Raw genomic sequence first — 17,326 nt, forward strand, 5'->3', positions numbered from 1 at the left:
TCGTCAAAGCTGTGGTTTTCCGGATGCTCAAGAATGGCCCTCGAGTCCTCCTCCTGAAGCCTGCTGTGCAGTAACAGCTCGCCGCTCCCTGCATAGTAGCGGCAGCTCTCACTCCCGGCGGCTCACTTTTCCACGAGTCACGAATTTCTTGAAATCAAGCTTTAGCACTAAATTCACAATGCAGTAACATTTACAAGCATGACAGAAAATGACATCATACTATCACTTTGATGCAAGTTTGTAAAGGTTACTATACGTTGTGAATTTAGTGCTAAAAGCTTGATTTCAAGAAAATCGTAAATCGAATCAAATTGGCAGTTTCTGACAGAAATTAGGCAAGTCAACCTTTTCCTAAAATCGTTCAGGCCTAGCTAGAGGCAGTACTGGTTGCTCTCTTTCTGCACCTGCTAGCGCAAAGATCCTACAGGATGGTAAGCTGCTGCCAGTAATTCTTTTTGATCGGATGATGCGCTGCAGTCTCATCTTAACCACTTAAGGACCTAGGGCTTTCTACCCCTTAAAGAGGAACTCCAGTGAAAATAATTTAATATAAAAAGGTGCTTAATTTTTACAATAATTATGTATACATGATTTAGTCAGAGTTTGCTCATTGTAAAATCTTTCCTCTCCCAGATTCACATTCTGACATGTATTACATGGTGACATTGTTACTGTGGGCAGATTATGTAGCTGTTCTGGCTTTAACAGACAGCTATAAACAGCCATTTCCTGTGTGTGTCATTGTTACATTGTGGCAGTTTGCCCAGAGTACCGTACGGTACCAGAGCCTCTTGTGGGAGGGGTTTCAGCACAAAATCAGTCATACAGCGCCCCCTGATGGTCTGTTTGTGAAAATCATTATATTTTTCATGTAAAAGTGGGTATCAGCTACTGATTGGGATAAAGTTCAATTCTTGGTCGGAGTTTCTCTTTAAGGACCGGCCACTTTTTTTCCATTCAGACCACTGCAGCTTTCACGGTTTATTGCTCGCTCATACAACCTACCACCTAAATGAATTTTGGCTCCTTTTCTTGTCACTAATAAAGCTTTCTTTTGGTGCTATTTGATTGCTCCTGCGATTTTTACTTTTTATTATATTCAGCAAAAAAGACATGAATTTTGGCAAAAAAATGATTTTTTTAACTTTCTGTGCTGACAGTTTTCAAATAAAGTAAAATTTCTGTATACATGCAGCGCGAAAAATGTGGACAAACATGTTTTTGATAAAAAAAACCCCATTCAGCGTATATTTATTGGTTTGGGTAAAAGTTATAGCGTTTACAAACTATGGTGCAAAAAGTGAATTTTCCCATTTTCAAGCATCTATGACTTTTCTGACCCCCTGTCATGTTTCATGAGGGGCTAGAATTCCAGGATAGTATAAATACCCCCCAAATGACCCCATTTTGGAAAGAAGACATCCCAAAGTATTCACTGAGAGGCATGGTGAGTTCATAGAAGATATTATTTTTTGTCACAAGTAAGCGGAAAATGACACTTTGTGACAAAAAAAAAAAAAAAAAGTTTCCATTTCTTCTAACTTGCGACAAAAAAAAATGAAATCTGCCACGGACTCACCATGCCCCTCTCTGAATACCTTGAAGGGTCTACTTTCCAAAATGGGGTCATTTGTGGGGTGTGTTTACTGTCCTGACATTTTGGGGGGTGCTAAATTGTAAGCACCCCTGTAAAGCCTAAAGGTGCTCATTGGACTTTGGACCCCTTTAGCGCAGTTAGGCTGCAAAAAAGTGCCACACATGTGGTATTGCCGTACTCAGGAGAAGTAGTATAATGTGTTTTGGGGTGTGTTTTTACACATACCCATGCTGGGTGGGAGAAATATCTCTGTAAATGACAATTTTTTAATTTTTTTTACACACAATTGTCCATTTACAGAGTTATTTCTCCCACCCAGCATGGGTATGTGTAAAAATACACCTCAAAACACATTATACTACTTCTCCCGAGTACGGCGATACCACATGTGTGGCACTTTTTTGCACCCTAACTGTGCTAAAGGGCCCAAAGTCCAATGAGTACCTTTAGGATTTCACAGGTCATTTTGCGGAATTTGATTTCCAGACTACTCCTCACGGTTTAGGGCCCCTAAAATGCCAGGGCAGTATAGGAACCCCACAAATGACCCCATTTTAGAAAGAAGACACCCCAAGGTATTCCGTTAGGAGTATGGTGAGTTCATAGAAGATTTTATTTTTTGTCAAAAGTTCGCGGAAAATTGATTTTTATTGTTTTTTTCACAAAGTGTCATTTTCCACTAACTTGTGACAAAAAATAAAATCTTCTATGAACTCACCATACTCCTAACGGAATACCTTGGGGTGTCTTCTTTCTAAAATGGGGTCATTTGTGGGGTTCCTATACTGCCCTGGCATTTTAGGGGCCCTAAACCGTGAGGAGTAGTCTGGAAATCAAATTCCGCAAAATGACCTGTGAAATCCTAAAGGTACTCATTGGACTTTGGGCCCTTTAGCGCAGTTAGGGTGCAAAAAAGTGCCACACATGTGGTATCGCCGTACTCGGGAGAAGTAGTACAATGTGTTTTGGGGTGTATTTTTACACATACCCATGCTGGGTGGGAGAAATAACTCTGTAAATGGACAATTGTGTGTAAAAAAATCAAAAGATTGTCATTTACAGAGGCATTTCTCCCACCCAGCATGGGTATGTGTAAAAATACACCTCAAAACACATTGTACTACTTCTCCTGAGTACAGCAATACCACATGTGTGGCACTTTTTTGCACCCTAACTGCGCTAAGGGGCCCAAAGTCCAATGAGTACCTTTAGGATTTCACAGGTCATTTTTGTTTCAAGACTACTCCTCACGGTTTAGGGCCCCTAAAATGCCAGGGCAGTATAGGAACCCCACTAATGACCCCATTTTAGAAAGAAGACACCCCAAGGTATTCCGTTAGGAGTATGGTTAGTTCATAGAAGTTTTTATTTTTTTGTCACAAGTTAGCGGAAATTGATTTTAATTGTTTTTTTTCACAAAGTGTCATTTTCCGCTAACTTGTGACAAAAAATAAAATCTTCTATGAACTCACCATACTCCTAACGGAATACCTTTGGGTGTCTTCTTTCTAGAATGGGGTCATTTGTGGGGTTCCTATACTGCCCTGGCATTTTAGGGGCTCTAAACCGTGAGGAGTAGTCTTGAAACCAAATGTCGCAAAATGACCTGTGAAATCCTAAAGGTACTCATTGGACTTTGGGCCCCTTAGCGCAGTTGGGGTGCAAAAAAGTGCCACACATGTGGTATCGCCGTACTCAGGAGAAGTAGTATAATGTGTTTTGGGGTGTATTTTTACACATACCCATGTTGGGTGGGAGAAATATCTCTGTAAATCACATTTTTTTAATTTTTTTACACACAATTGTCCATTTACAGAGATATTTCTCCCACCCAGCATGGGTATGTGTAAAAATACACCCCAAAACACATTATACTACTTTTCCTGAGTACGGCGGTACCACATGTGTGACACTTTTTTGCAGCCTAGGTGCGCTAAGGGGCCCAACTTCCTATTCACAGGTCATTTTGAGGCATTTGTTTTCTAGACTACTCCTCGCGGTTTAGGGCCCCTAAAATGCCAGGGCAGTATAGGAACCCCACAAGTGACCCCATTTTAGAAAGCAGACACCCCAAGGTATTCCGTTAGGTGTATGGCGAGTTCATAGAAGATTTTATTTTTTGTCACAAGTTAGTGGAAAATGACACTTTGTGAAAAAAAACCAATAAAAATCAATTTCCGCTAACTTTTGACAAAAAATAAAATCTTCTATGAACTCGTCATACACCTAACAGAATACCTTGGGGTGTCTTTTTTTTTAAAATGGGGTCACTTGTGGGGTTCCTATACCGCCCTGGCATTTTACGGGCCCAAAACCGTGAGTAGTCTGGAAACCAAATGTCTCAAAATGACTGGTCAGGGGTATAAGCATCTGCAAATTTTGATGACAGGTGGTCTATGAGGGGGCGAATTTTGTGGAACCGGTCATAAGCAGGGTGGCCTTTTAGATGACAGGTTGTATTGGGCCTGATGTGATGGATAGGAGTGCTTGGGGGGTGACAGGAGGTGATTGATGGGTGTCTCAGGGGGTGGTTAGAGGGGAAAATAGATGCAATCAATGCACTGGGGAGGTGAACGGAAGGGGGTCTGAGGGGGATCTGAGGGTTTGGCCGAGTGATCAGGAGCCCACACGGGGCAAATTAGGGCCTGATCTGATGGGTAGGTGTGCTAGGGGGTGACAGGTGGTGATTGATGGGTGTCTCAAGGTGTGATTAGAGGAGGGAATAGATGCAAGCAATGCACTGGCGAGGTGATCAGGGCTGGGGTCTGAGGGCATTCTGAGGGTGTGGGCGGGTGATTGAGTGCCCTAGGGGCAGATAGGGGTCTAATCTGATAGGTAGCAGTGACAGGGGGTGATTGATGGGTAATTAGTGGGTGTTTAGGGTAGAGAACAGATGTGAACACTGCACTTGGGAGGTGATCGGACGTCGGATCTGCGGGCGATCTATTGGTGTGGGTGGGTGATCAGATTGCCCGCAAGGGGCAGGTTAGGGGCTGATTGATGGGTGGCAGTGACAGTGGGTGATTGATGGGTGGCAGTGACAGGGGGTGATTGATGGATGGCAGTGACAGGGGGTGATTGATGGGTGATTGATAGGTGATTGACAGGTAATCAGTGGGTTATTACAGGGGAGAACAGATGTAAATATTGCACTGGCGAATTGATAAGGGGGGGTCTGAGGGCAATCTGAGCGTGTAGGCGGGTGATTGGGTGCCCGCAGGGGGCAGATTAGGGTCTGATCTGATGGGTAACAGTGACAGGTGGTGATAGGGGGTGATTGATGGGTGATTGATGGGTAATTAGTGGGTGTTTAGAGGAGAGAATAGATGTAAACGCTGCGCTTGGGTGGTGATCTGATGTCGGATCTGCGGGCGATCTATTGGTGTGGGTGGGTGATCAGATTGCCCGCAAGGGGCAGGTTAGGGGCTGATTGTTGGGTGGCAGTGACAGGGGGTGATTGATGGGTGATAGGTGATTGGCAGGTGATTGACAGGTGATCAGTGGGTTATTACAGGGAAGGACAGATGTAATTAATGCACTGGCGAATTGATAAGGGGTGGGGGGGGGGGGGTCTGAGGGCAATCTGAGCGTGTGGGCGGGTGATTGGGTGCCCGCAAGGGGCAGATTAGGGTCTGATCTGATAGGTAACAGTGACAGGTGGTGATTGATGGGTGATTGATGGGTAATTAGTGGGTGTTTACAGAAGATAACATGTAAACAATACATTTGGGAGGTAATCTGACGGCGGGTTTGCGGGTGATCTAATGGTGTGGGTGGGTGATCAGATTGCCCGCAAGGGGCAGGCTAGGGGCTGATTGATCGGTGGCAGTGACAGGGGGTGACAGGGGGTGATTGGTGATTGGCAGGTGATTGACAGGTGATCAGTGGGTTATTACAGGGAAGAACAGATGTAATTAATGCACTGGCGAATTGATAAGGGGGGGTCAGAGGGCAATCTGAGCGTGTGGGCGGGTGATTGGGTGCCCGCAAGGGGCAGATTAGGGTCTGATCTGATAGGTAAAAGTGACAGGTGGTGATAGGGGGTGATTGATGGGTGATTGATGGGTAATTAGTGGGTGTTTAGAGGAGAGAATAGATGTAAACAATGGATTTGGGAGGTGATCTGATGTCGGATCTGCGGGCGATCTATTGGTGTGGGGGGGTGATCAGATTGCCCGCAAGGGGCAGGTTAGGGGCTGATTGATGGGTGGCAGTGACAGGGGGTGATTGACAGGTGATTGACAGGTGATCAGGGGGGATAGATACATACAGTACATGGGGGGGGGGGGGGTCTGGGGGGGGGGGGGTCTGGCGAGAATCTGAGGGGTGGGGGTGTGATCAGGAGGGAGCAGGGGGCAGGGGGGGGGGGGGATAAAAAAAAAATTGCGTTGACAGTTAGTGACAGGGAGTGATTGATGGGTGATTAGGGGGGTGATTGGGTGCAAACATGGGTCTGGGGGGTGGGCAGGGGGGGGTCTGATGGGTGCTGTGGGCGATCTGGGGCGGGAGGGGGGGAAAAATCAGTGTGCTTGGTGCAGACTAGGGTGGCTGCAGCCTGCCCTGGTGGTTCCTCGGACACTGGGACCACCAGGGCAGGAGGCAGCCTGTATAATACACTTTGTAAACATTACAAAGTGTATTATACACTTTGTATGCGGCGATCGTCGGGTTAACATCCGGGTGAGCGGCGCCAGTCGGAGGCGGAGGATCGCGTCACGGATGACGCGATCGCTCCGCCCATGCCCCTACAAGGACCGCCGCCATTTGTCTATACGGCGGTCCTTGCGGGGTGCACTTCCCGGCCGCCAATTGTACATACGGCGGTCGGGAAGTGGTTAACTCGTACGGAGCAAATCATACAGTCAAAGTTGATGTCATGATGTATTCAATGATTGCAGTATAGAACTGCTCCATTAATATTTGTGGTAGGCCAAACGTTTTCAGCTGCAGTAGGTGGTATATCCTCTGTTGCACTTTCTTGATGATGGTAACAGCATGGTTATCCCATTTTAACTTCTTGGGAGATTGCGGGCCCAAGAAATTTGAATTACTCTAGGCTTCCCCTCGCTCCCTGCAGACGTTCTGTGCCTGTGCTGTCACTCACCGATCATCCGGTCCTCCGCCGCGTGTCCTCGATCGCGTTCCCATCCCTGAAGCAGTCTTGCACCTGTGCAGTACGCATACGTACGTCTGCAGGAGGCTGCGGGAAGGTAAGGGAAACTTACCTTTCGTGCTTAGTTAAGGTTCCCTTTAAACCCAGACCCCCTAACATAGAAGTGCAGCATAGTGAGCAGCTAAAAAGGACTATCTATAGCAAATCCACCCCGCAGAAACTAGATCGTGTGGAACCAGATTTCAATCTTGCCCATGAAGGGATAAACATTGCACGACTTAAAGAGGAACTGTAACATAAAAATATCCCCTGGGGGGTACTCACCTCGGGTGGGGGAAGCCTCCGGATCCTAATGAGGCTTCCCACGCCGTCCTCCATCCGTCAGGGGTCTCGCTGCAGCCCTCCGTGGAGTCCGGGCAGCGGTGACGTCATTATTTACCTTCCTGGCTCCTGCGCAGGCGCTCTGACGGCTGTCGGCTCCGAACTACACGGAAATACCCGATCGCCGTCGGGTCCGCTCTACTGCGCAGGCGCAAGTTTCCTGCGCCTGCGCAGTAGAGCGGACCCGAATGAGATCGGGTATTTCCGTGTAGTTCGGAATGGAAAGCCGCCACAGCGCCCCCGCTGGAGCCAGCAAAGGTAAATATTGAAATGACAGTCGGCACAGTCGCCGGCTGTTCGGAGGGCTGCGGAGAGACCCCCGTGGGACAGAGGACGGCGTGGGAAGCCTCATTAGGATCCGGAGGCTTCCCCCACCCGAGGTGAGTACCCCCCAGGGGATGTTTTGAATGTTACAGAGTCTCTTTAAAGGGAACCTAAAGCAAACCTGAAACAAATGGTTTCACTTACCTGGGGCTTTGACCAGCCCCCTGCAGCCGCCCTGTGCCCGCTTCGGGACAAAACGATCCCCCATTGTCTCACAGCTGATCAGTTTCTATTTCAGCAATTGGGCTGACCATGGCCATGCGCGTCCTAGTTCACGCTCCCGACCCCGGGAGAGTCCTGTGCAGTACGAGATTTTCTTGTACTGCGCATGTGTAGGACGTTCCCGGCAGCTCCCTCCAGTTCATCAAATTAAACAAACTACCCGGTTTGTGTACAGATAATCTTGCTTACCTTGTGGTTGTTTTGGCCCTGAATTTTTCTGGACACCTGAAGTAACCGTTGGGAAACGTAAAAACTGTTCACAAAGAAACTTGCTGAGTTGCTTTGATACTTGTACTGAAAGAGAAAACACATCTTCGGTTCACAACAGAATGAGGAGTTCTAGAGGCTGCAGGTTCTGCAAGTTATAAGAGTACCTGCCATTATTTTGATCAGTGGATTTACTTCACTTACCCTTTTATAAAGGCAACTTCCAGTGTAAAAGACAGCCCTGTGACTGGGGGGAGGGTAGGGGGGGTCCTACACATGGCACCCTTGATTGAGATGCAAACTATTTTGCATGGGCCAACTCCTACAGGACATAGTACAGTAAAAGCGGCAATACATCAGGCGACTTGGTGGCCGATAAACCATTCGATTATTATAATCGAATCGAATGAAAATTGGGGTCATCAAGTGCATGCCAGATCGACTGTGTGACCAAATTCAGGCTGGTCGCATGAATCTGTCAGACATGCTGCAAGATGTAGGGCCAACTTGCTCAATCGGGTGTGCAGCGGTAATGGCGAGTTATATTGGGACAAGCAACGACCACAACAAAACCCCCCACTCTGTCCCCGTAATGTGTAACATCCCCCTCCCATTGCACCTACATCAGTGTTCACACCTGGCTCTGTCCTTTGTCCATACTCTTGGGACGCTACAGGCGCACCACATGGGCCGCGTGAATGGACAAAGGATGGAGCCAGCAACGGACAGTTACTGTATAGTGTGGGGAGGCACGTTAAACATTAGCGGGACAGCGCAGGGCCGGGCCGAGGCACGAGAGGCTCCAGCCTCAGGGCGCAATGTAGGAGGGGGCACACAACTCACTCAGTTATCATTCCCCTATTGTGTTTGAAGCAGAGAGAAATAAGAAAAGGGGATACACGACAGTGACTGCAAGTCAGATAACAAGAGATTAAGGTGTTGGGGTCCTGGGGCGCCTCTTGGTCTAATAGTAATCAGTGTGTGATGTTTGGGGTAGGAGGGATGGAGGGGGCGCACTTTGGTGTCTCAGCCTTGTGTGCTAAAGGACCTTGTCCCGGCTCTGAGCCAGCGAGGGGGTGAATGTGGCATCACAGGGCCGATTCAGGATAAATATCAACATGAAAATGATCGGGAATCAGTCTGCGGTGTATGGGCAGCTGAGAGAGGTCTCTCTAATCAGATTCAATTAGAGAGAGATTTGTCTCTTGGTCAAATCTGCCCATCATCGCTAGAGGTTTGGGCACCTTTAACCACTTTAGGACCAGAGGTTTATGCCCCCCTAGTGACCAGGCCATTTTTTTTTTACAATTCAGCACTTCATGACTGACGGTTTATTGCTCGGTCATACAACTTAGTACCCAAATTAATGTTACCTCATTTTCTTCTCACAAATAGGGCTTTCTTTTGGTACTCTTTGATTGCTGTTGCTAGTTTTATTTTTATTATTTTAAGAAAAAGATAAAAATAAAAAATCACAAACAAACACATAGATAAGTTGGCTTCCCCTTTAACTGGCCCTAGACTACGATGCGAACACTACATGACACATACATAGACATATGCCTATGGTAGGGATTAGACCAGGCATGGGCAAACTCGGCCCTCCAGCTGTTACAGAACTACAAGTCCCACAATGCATTTGCCTTTGAGTCATGACTGTGGCTGTAAGACTCCTGCAATGCATTGTGGGATTTGTAGTTCCGTAACAGCTGGAGGGCCGAGTTTGCCCATGCCTGGATTAGACTGTGAGCTCCTCTGAGGGACGGTGAAGTGACAAGTCTATTCTCTGTGCAGCGCTGCATAAGAGTTCAGCGCTAGATAAATTTAAATACATTTAATACATAAATAAAAAAAAATGTAAAAAAAAAAAAAAACCAACAAAAAAAAACAGCCTGCCAGCTCCGATCGCTGGCTGATCGCTGAAGGGCCCACTGTGTTTACTGACTGGAGCTCGCGCTCATGTATGGCGTACTGGAGACCTCCTGCGTTAGGCGGATGGAGGGGGTTAATTTCGTCTCTGCATATTCTGGCAAGCAGATGCACTTTGCATGGGCTGTGTCAATAACTTTGTTGAGAGACACTTCTGTGAGTCAATTGTGGGTCAGGTGCTACTTGCTATGAGCACACACCTGTTTCTCGTGTGTTAATATACTTGAAAAAGCCATTCAATGATGTGTTCAGTGATCAGCATTACCCAAAACCTTTTCTAATTCAATAAAAGAGATCTATGCAAAAAACAAACCAGTACAGCGCATGATTAAAAGAAACCTGAAAAAAAAGTTATTTGCCTGGGGCTTCTGCCAGCCCCCTGCAGCCGCTCTGTGCCCGCGGCGTCATAGAACGGTCCACCGGTCCCCTGCCGTGGCTAAGTTCCGTTATAGCACAATCGACGGCCACTGCGCCTGCACAGCCCTGGCCAAGCACATCCTCATTATGAGGGTTTTCTCGTACTACAGCCCCCGTTATTGAGCACAGCCCATCTCCATGTTGGGGCTGCGCAGCTCTTCTTTCTAATGCGCGGTCGTGTAGTAGCCGCGCGAGCCCACCCACACATGTGCAGTACCACGGAGCCCGCGGCCCGCGGCTCCAGCCTACTGAGCACGTGAGGGCGGGCTGGGCCGGCTATTGCGCGGCCACGCTGGAGCAGGAAGAGCTGCGCAGCCCCCGTAGGAGTAGACCAGGTAGAGCAAATCCATAAACATTAGATGCCTTAGCAATCCAATTCCTTGCATGCCATGTACCTCAAAGAATAAAAGCTCTCATAGGGAGATTCAGTGAAAAACCACTCTGCCCTCCGGAGACTGGACGTACCAGGGAGTGGCGGCGGTGGACGGGAACGTTCTTTGCATATGGAGGATTAGCGCGGCGGATTGCGGTGCAGCCCAGCCCACCTAGGCAACGGGGGGGGGGAGAGGGGGGGGTGAAGCCAAGGTGTAGTGCACTGTGATGGACTAAAATCCTCCTGCATAGCTGTAGGGCTTTGATATTTAATAGTGAAATGGTGGAAGGGTTACCTGGTAAACCCGGAAGTGCTGGCCGCATTGGTTCACAATAGAATTCAACAGCCATGTCTGATTGTAGTATCGGCCGTAAGGAATCTGCAATATTAAAAGTGTTGATGTACTTAAAGTGAAACTTCAGCCTAAACAAACATACTGTCATTAAGTTACATTAGTTATGTTAATTAAAATAGATAGATCTCTTACCCACCGTTTAAAAAGAACAGGGAAAGGTTTGGGATTTCATGGGGGCAGCCATATTTTTCATGGGGGAAATCATCTTTTTGGTTGAAAGGAGGTGACAGGGAGCATGAGACACAGTTCCAACTGTAATGATCACCCCTCCCAGATGCACGTGCTAGGCTTCAAATCTCAAATAAAAAAAATTCAACTAAACAGCAGGAGTTCAACATCAGAAATCCCATCATGCTTTGCACAGCATCAGGGGAAAAATGCCCGGGCAGTTTTCTTCTGTGCAGCTAAAAATGAGGCTTGGGTAAGAAAAGCAAAGTTCTGATGCTGTGAAACTGTTAAAGAAACACCAAACTTTTCAGTTCTGCAGAGTAGATTTCAGTCTGGAAGTTCACTTTAAAATGGGGGCCTGATCAAGAACGTGATATACTTGAATTCTTTATTTAGCTGCTGGTGCAGTGTGAGTCTCGGTCGGCATATCTTGTTTGGCTGCCTAGTGCAAACAAGCATGCGGCAATTATAGTTACCCGTTCCAGATGGCTTCTGCTCGTCGTCCACCGGCGTCTCTCAACTTCCAACAGGTCTTCTCTCCTCCACCACGGTGACGATGTAACCCCTACACATCTCAGTTCTGAGCACATGATATGACGTGATCGGGATCCAGGAGACCATATCAGCGTTACATCGCCACCTGGTGGTGGAAGAGACTCTCTGGTGGTGTTGTAATTCTGACATAGTCTCTTGGATCCCGATCATGTGATATCATGTGATCGGATCCAAGCAGATGTGTCGGGATTACATTACCGCCGCGGTTGAGGAGGAAGCAGCAGATCGAGAAGCCTGGACAGGTATGTAAGAAAAGCTCCCTGACGCCTGCTCTGCATACCCTGCATTTGGCCCTGCAGACAAAACTTTTAAAGCACTGGAATGCCACCCAGTGAGTACAATATAGGCAGTTACCCAACGTCTATACAACAGTAAACAAGTTGTAGTACACACTGACCTCTACTACCCCCACTATGTACAGTATAAGCAGTTATTCTGTTCCTATACTGATAGTAAACTAGCTGCAGTGTATGCTGATCTCTGATTTCTCTAGTATGTACAATATAAGCTGTAGTACTCTGTGCCTCTAGGTCTAGTAAGCTAGCTGCAGTGTGTGCCTACCACCGGTACATACAGTATAAGCTGTTACTCTGTGCCTGTACTGATAGTAAACTAGCTGCACTGAGTGCCGAACTCTACCCCCAGTATAAGCGGTTACTCTGTGCCTGTACCAATAGAAAACTAGCTGCAGTGTATACAGATTCCTGCTACCCCCAGTATGTACAGTATAAGCTGTTACTCTGTGCCTATACTGATAGTAAACTAGCTACATTAGCTGTTATTCTGTGATTGCACTGATTGCAGACTAAGCTGCAATGTGTACATCTCCAGTATATAAAGTATAAGTTGCTAAGGTGACCATAAACTGGCAGATGGCCACCAGAGAAAACCAACAGACACATCCCTCTCGGATATAAATCCTATTAGAGGGATTGGTTACTGCCACATGTGCAAACAGATTTGTCACCTAGAAATCTATTAAAAATCTATGGACCCGCCTCCACAGTACCGTGCCAACTGGCAGGCCCCCAGTGATTCAAAGCCAAAACCAACCTAAACTATCGATTACTCCGACGGAAAGATCTCGTTTGGAAGGGGCCAGTCAAGAGTCAGGCGTTAAGATTCGGCGAACCATTAGGCCGGCTTCACATTGTGGATTGGCGTTAGCGATGCGGCGCGACAGCCGAAAACGGGTCTTCAGGGAATACCGCTTTACTATGCGGTATTCCCCTTTTAACATCCGGCCAAACAGGAAGGGACGACAGGTTGTGGTCACTTCATATGTAAAAAAAAAAAAAAAAAAAACAGGAAGTGCACGGAAGTGTATTGTTAAAAATACGCTTCCGTGCATGCGCATCGCAGGCAACATTTTTCTTCAAATCCCTGCGTCGCCATAGACTTACATGACTTCGGATCTGCCGCACCTCAACGCAGATACACGCACCAACAGTTTTGGAAGCGCAGCAAACTGAGCCCTTCCCGCGCACAGCAGGTAATGTGAAAGCACCCATAGACCTTCATTGCCCTGCGATAGCAGTGCGGTAAATTGCCGCGACGCACCGTGCCAGTGTGAAAGGGACCTCAGTAGTCATCCCTTCGGCCCGTGCAGACTGAAGGCAGCAGAACATGCAGTCACCTATCCGCTGGCACGCTTCTTCCATGTCCTGTCTCCATTCCTGCTGGCAGCCTGTACCCTCTGGACCATGCAGTAAGTACTTTAGGGTATCCGTATATGTTGTTCCATGCCCCCTACCAGAAAGATATTCAGAAGATGGAGCAGCTGCAATGACCACGTGATGTCAATGCCGAACTAGCCAATAGGAATTCAGGCGAGGAGATGGGGTTAGGAAGGGTATATTTTTAGGTGATGGGGATACAGCACATTCAGAAGAATTTGGGCTTTGATATGCCGATGCTGTAATTGGCTGCAGGCTCGCTACACGCTTTGCCATGAGTTTTGTAGGTAAGAGGCAAAATTAAAATAAAACAAATACATACCGATATTTTAAAATAATTCTGTCTTTTAGGACGTTGCTGGTTGTTCTGATTCTCCAACCTAGATGTCACTTTGTATCTAGCCTTTTGTGAATAATTCCTACATAAAAAGAAGAGAAAAACAGCGATTCTAAACCACAAGTTCTAACCAGAGATGGAGAAAGAGATGCCAATATATAGTCAAGTTAAAGGATATCAGAGCTAAAAGGCTCTGGTAAAAAGTGAAGGTACTTAGGCCCCGTTCACATTACAAACGCAAACAACCAGGCATGCGGAACACAACGCGTACGAACGCACGCCATCTGCGTTTGTATGCATTGCGTGGCTGATCCCATCACTGAAAAGTGAATGGGACAGCCACGCGTTTTGGCAAAAAATGCGTGCAGCATGCGTTCCCGGACCGCACAATGTGAACATCAGACAGTGCACTCTATGCACTGTCTGATGTCGTGCGTGTCGGCCACCTGCACGCGTTTCCAAAACGCGGCTGGAAACGTGTGCAGTGTGAACGGGGCCTAGGCCGGATCCACACTATAAGCGCTTCTCTGAGCGCCTGTGATTGATTAGCTCAGAACTAACAGACTTTCTGAACGCTTTTTTAAAAAGAGCTCCCATTCACTTTCATTAAAATCCCGGTAAAAATTGCCGTGATGTTTCACGTACGCGATTGCTGCAATTTTTACCACGATTTTAATGAAAGTGAATGGGAGAAATTTTTAAAAAGCGCTCAGAAAGCGCTAATCAATCACACAGCGCTCAGAAAAGCGCTTCTAGTGTAGATCCGGCCTTACTGCGCCTCCCGTTCCCCTCTGTCACTCACCGTTCTCCTACACTCAGTCCCATTCTTCTCAGAAACTCCAGACCCGGACATGATGCGGCGCACATGCACAGTGTGTCTGTTCTGCCCCCCTGTGGCCGCGCAGTGATGCCGCTCCTGTCTTATGACATCACTGTGCGGCCCCAGAGGAGCAGAATGGACACACTGTCCATGCGCGCTGCAGTACGTCCGGGTTTGGAGTCGCGGACAGGACTGGGTGTAGGAGAACGGCGAGCGACGGAGGAGAAGGGAGGCACGGTATTTGCTTATACACCCCTACCCACTGCACATTCACTTTTTACAAGTGCCTTTCGGCTCTGGTCTCCTTTAAGGTGGCCATAAACGGTACAATTCTCTGGACAAACAACTGTCCGATTCAATCAGAATACAGTAAAACCTTGGATTGAGAGTAACTTGGTTTAAGAGCGCTTTGCAATGCAATCAAAAAGGTTTGTGAAATTTTGACTTGATATAAGTCTTGAGGCGCGTACACACGCCGTATTTTTACAAACGATGGGTCCGTCAGACCCTCCCGTGGGGGCGGTCGATCAGCCGACAGTAACACGTGCGTACAAGCTGTTGGCAGACTTATAAGATGTTTTTGATCGATCCGCCAGCAGAACGACCGCCCCGCGGGAGGGTCTGACAGGCCGGCTGTTTGTAAAAATACGCCGTGTGTACGCGCCTAAAAATCTACAAGAAAAGAATACATGCGTCACGTCATCACAACTGAGCCGATAGGTCGTCTCCCTTTGGCGCTGCAGGATTGTACTTCATCTGAGTGTAGAGACTGTACAATGTCACATTGCCATGAAATCCTCAAAAGTAACAGTCATTGGATAAGTTCCCTGTTAAAGGACCACTAAAGCGAAAATTGTAAAATTTAAAGTACATGTAAACCTATACAAATAAGAAGTACATTTTTCCCAGAGTAAAATGAGCCATAAATTACTTTTCTCCTATGTTGCTGTCACTTACAGCAGGTTGTAGAAATCTGACATTACCGACAGGTTTTAGACCAGCTTATCTCCTCATGGAGGGTTCTCAAGATTTTCTTTATTTTCAAAAGCACTTCGTAAATAGCAGTTGTTCAATCCAACTGCCAAAAAAGCTGTGCAGTGAGCAGGGAGGCTGGCCAGCATAATTGTATAAATCCTTTTCAGGGAGTGTCTTTATAAAGAATAAAAGCCATGCTGAGAATCACCCATGAGGAAATGAGCTGAACCAATACAGGAGAAAAGTAATGTATGCCTCATTTTACTCTGGGAAAAGTGTACTTTAAATTACACTTTTTCGCGATAGTGGTCCTTTAAAGCCACAGAAAAGAAAGAAGGTTGGGGCGAGCCTACAGATGGCAAGGATTCTGTTAGTTATAGTGAAAGTCAAGGCCGGATTTACCATAAGTCACTGTAGGCACGTGCCTACAGGCGCCTGATGATGGAAAGGTGGCTCAGTCCCCTCCCCTTGTGCCTCCCTCCTACCCTATGCAGAGTCCCGAGCACACCATAAATGAGCGCTCTCTGCATTCCCCTGAAGAGATCTACCTTCAGTCAGGGGCACCACTAGCTGCTAAATACCGAGGGTACCTCTGGCTACCTAATCCTAAAGCCCCATACACACGGGGTACGGCCGTCGCCGCAGCCACGTGGCACGCGCGTGTTGCAGCGACAGGTCGCCCGTGTGTATAACGCGCGCGCCCCGAACCGTCGCCCGTCGGAGCTGTCGCCAGGCGATTGACATGTTCAATTGCCGGCTACAGCTGTCGCCGCGACTTCGCCGGAACTGTCGCTAGTCCCGCGTGAGTACGCGGGCTAGCGACAGGAGACCTACGCGAGTGAATGGAGCATCCGGCCGGGGGATGCTTCATTCACAAACAGCTTCCGCCGCGTCTCTGCCTTTCTGGCAAGACGTGTGGACAGCTGTCGCTCCCTGTTCGCGTGCGCGCATGCTACGGGGGACAATAGTCCCCCGTGAGTATGTAGCTTAAAGGGACAACTGTAGCCGCGTATGACATGCAAGGGAAGTAAGGGAGAAGTGACAGCTGCACTAGCCAGCATACTTGCAGTGCGGCTCAACAGATGTTTGTAGGTTCATGAAGGGTGAAGTCTAGGGTGACAGGACATCTGTGCTTATAGGCTCCAGTGATGTAAATCCGGGCCTGGTGAAAGTCGTTTACAATTTAATTTTATACTATTTTACTATAACTGTTTTTGGATTGTGGAACGAATCAACTGGGTGTCCATTAATTTAAAATTAGCTTTGATATAAGAGTGCTTTGGATTACAAGCACGTTTCCATAACATATTATGCTCGCAAACCATCATTCAGAAAGGCTTGTTCAGGCCCACTAACACAAGGAAAGCTGCTATCCAATTCGATCAGATTAATGGAGAATATAAGTAGAAATACAATTTTTGTGCAGACAGCTGTAACAAGAAGCCTGAAGTGAGAGGGATATGGAGGCTGACATATTTCTTTCCTTTTAAACAATGCAAATTGCCTGGCTGTCCTGTCGATCCTCCACCTTAATAGGTCAAGCCATAAACCCTGAAAAAGCATGGAGATCAGATGTTTGGCTAAAGTCTGACTACATTATCCACTTGAAGTCGAAGAACCCTGGGTAACCTCCTCCTCAGGCTTGGCACTGCCTGAGTCACCGGTGCTCAACTCTCCTGTGGGTCACCACTCCACTCACGGCAAATATTCATTAATAAGGAGACGGCACTCAACTGGCTTCAAAACTTGCGTTTATCGAATCATTCAGCAATTACACAACATGTTTCGGGGACATCCCCTTCATCAGGTGTACACCTGATGAAGGGGATGTCCCCAAAACATGTTGTGTAATTACTGAATGATTCGATAAACGCAAG

General features: G+C 47.3%; 1 protein-coding gene across 6 annotated transcripts in view; it reads right to left on the reverse strand.

Moving 5' to 3' along the window:
• The window catches only part of LOC137504419 (nuclear RNA export factor 1-like), a 122,037-nt gene that overhangs the window by 83,108 nt on the left and 21,603 nt on the right, over window positions 1-17,326 (reverse strand). For all 6 annotated transcript variants that reach the window (XM_068232827.1, XM_068232825.1, XM_068232823.1 and 3 more), the window contains 3 exons: window positions 13,640-13,736; window positions 10,859-10,942; window positions 7,827-7,931 (listed from right to left, as the gene is read on the reverse strand). In XM_068232827.1, the coding sequence (XP_068088928.1) occupies window positions 7,827-7,931; window positions 10,859-10,942; window positions 13,640-13,736 (286 nt within the window). The remainder of the gene's footprint in view (window positions 1-7,826; window positions 7,932-10,858; window positions 10,943-13,639; window positions 13,737-17,326) is intronic.

Source organism: Hyperolius riggenbachi, chromosome 4, assembly GCF_040937935.1.
Source record: "Hyperolius riggenbachi isolate aHypRig1 chromosome 4, aHypRig1.pri, whole genome shotgun sequence".
NCBI classification, from domain to species: domain Eukaryota; kingdom Metazoa; phylum Chordata; class Amphibia; order Anura; family Hyperoliidae; genus Hyperolius; species Hyperolius riggenbachi.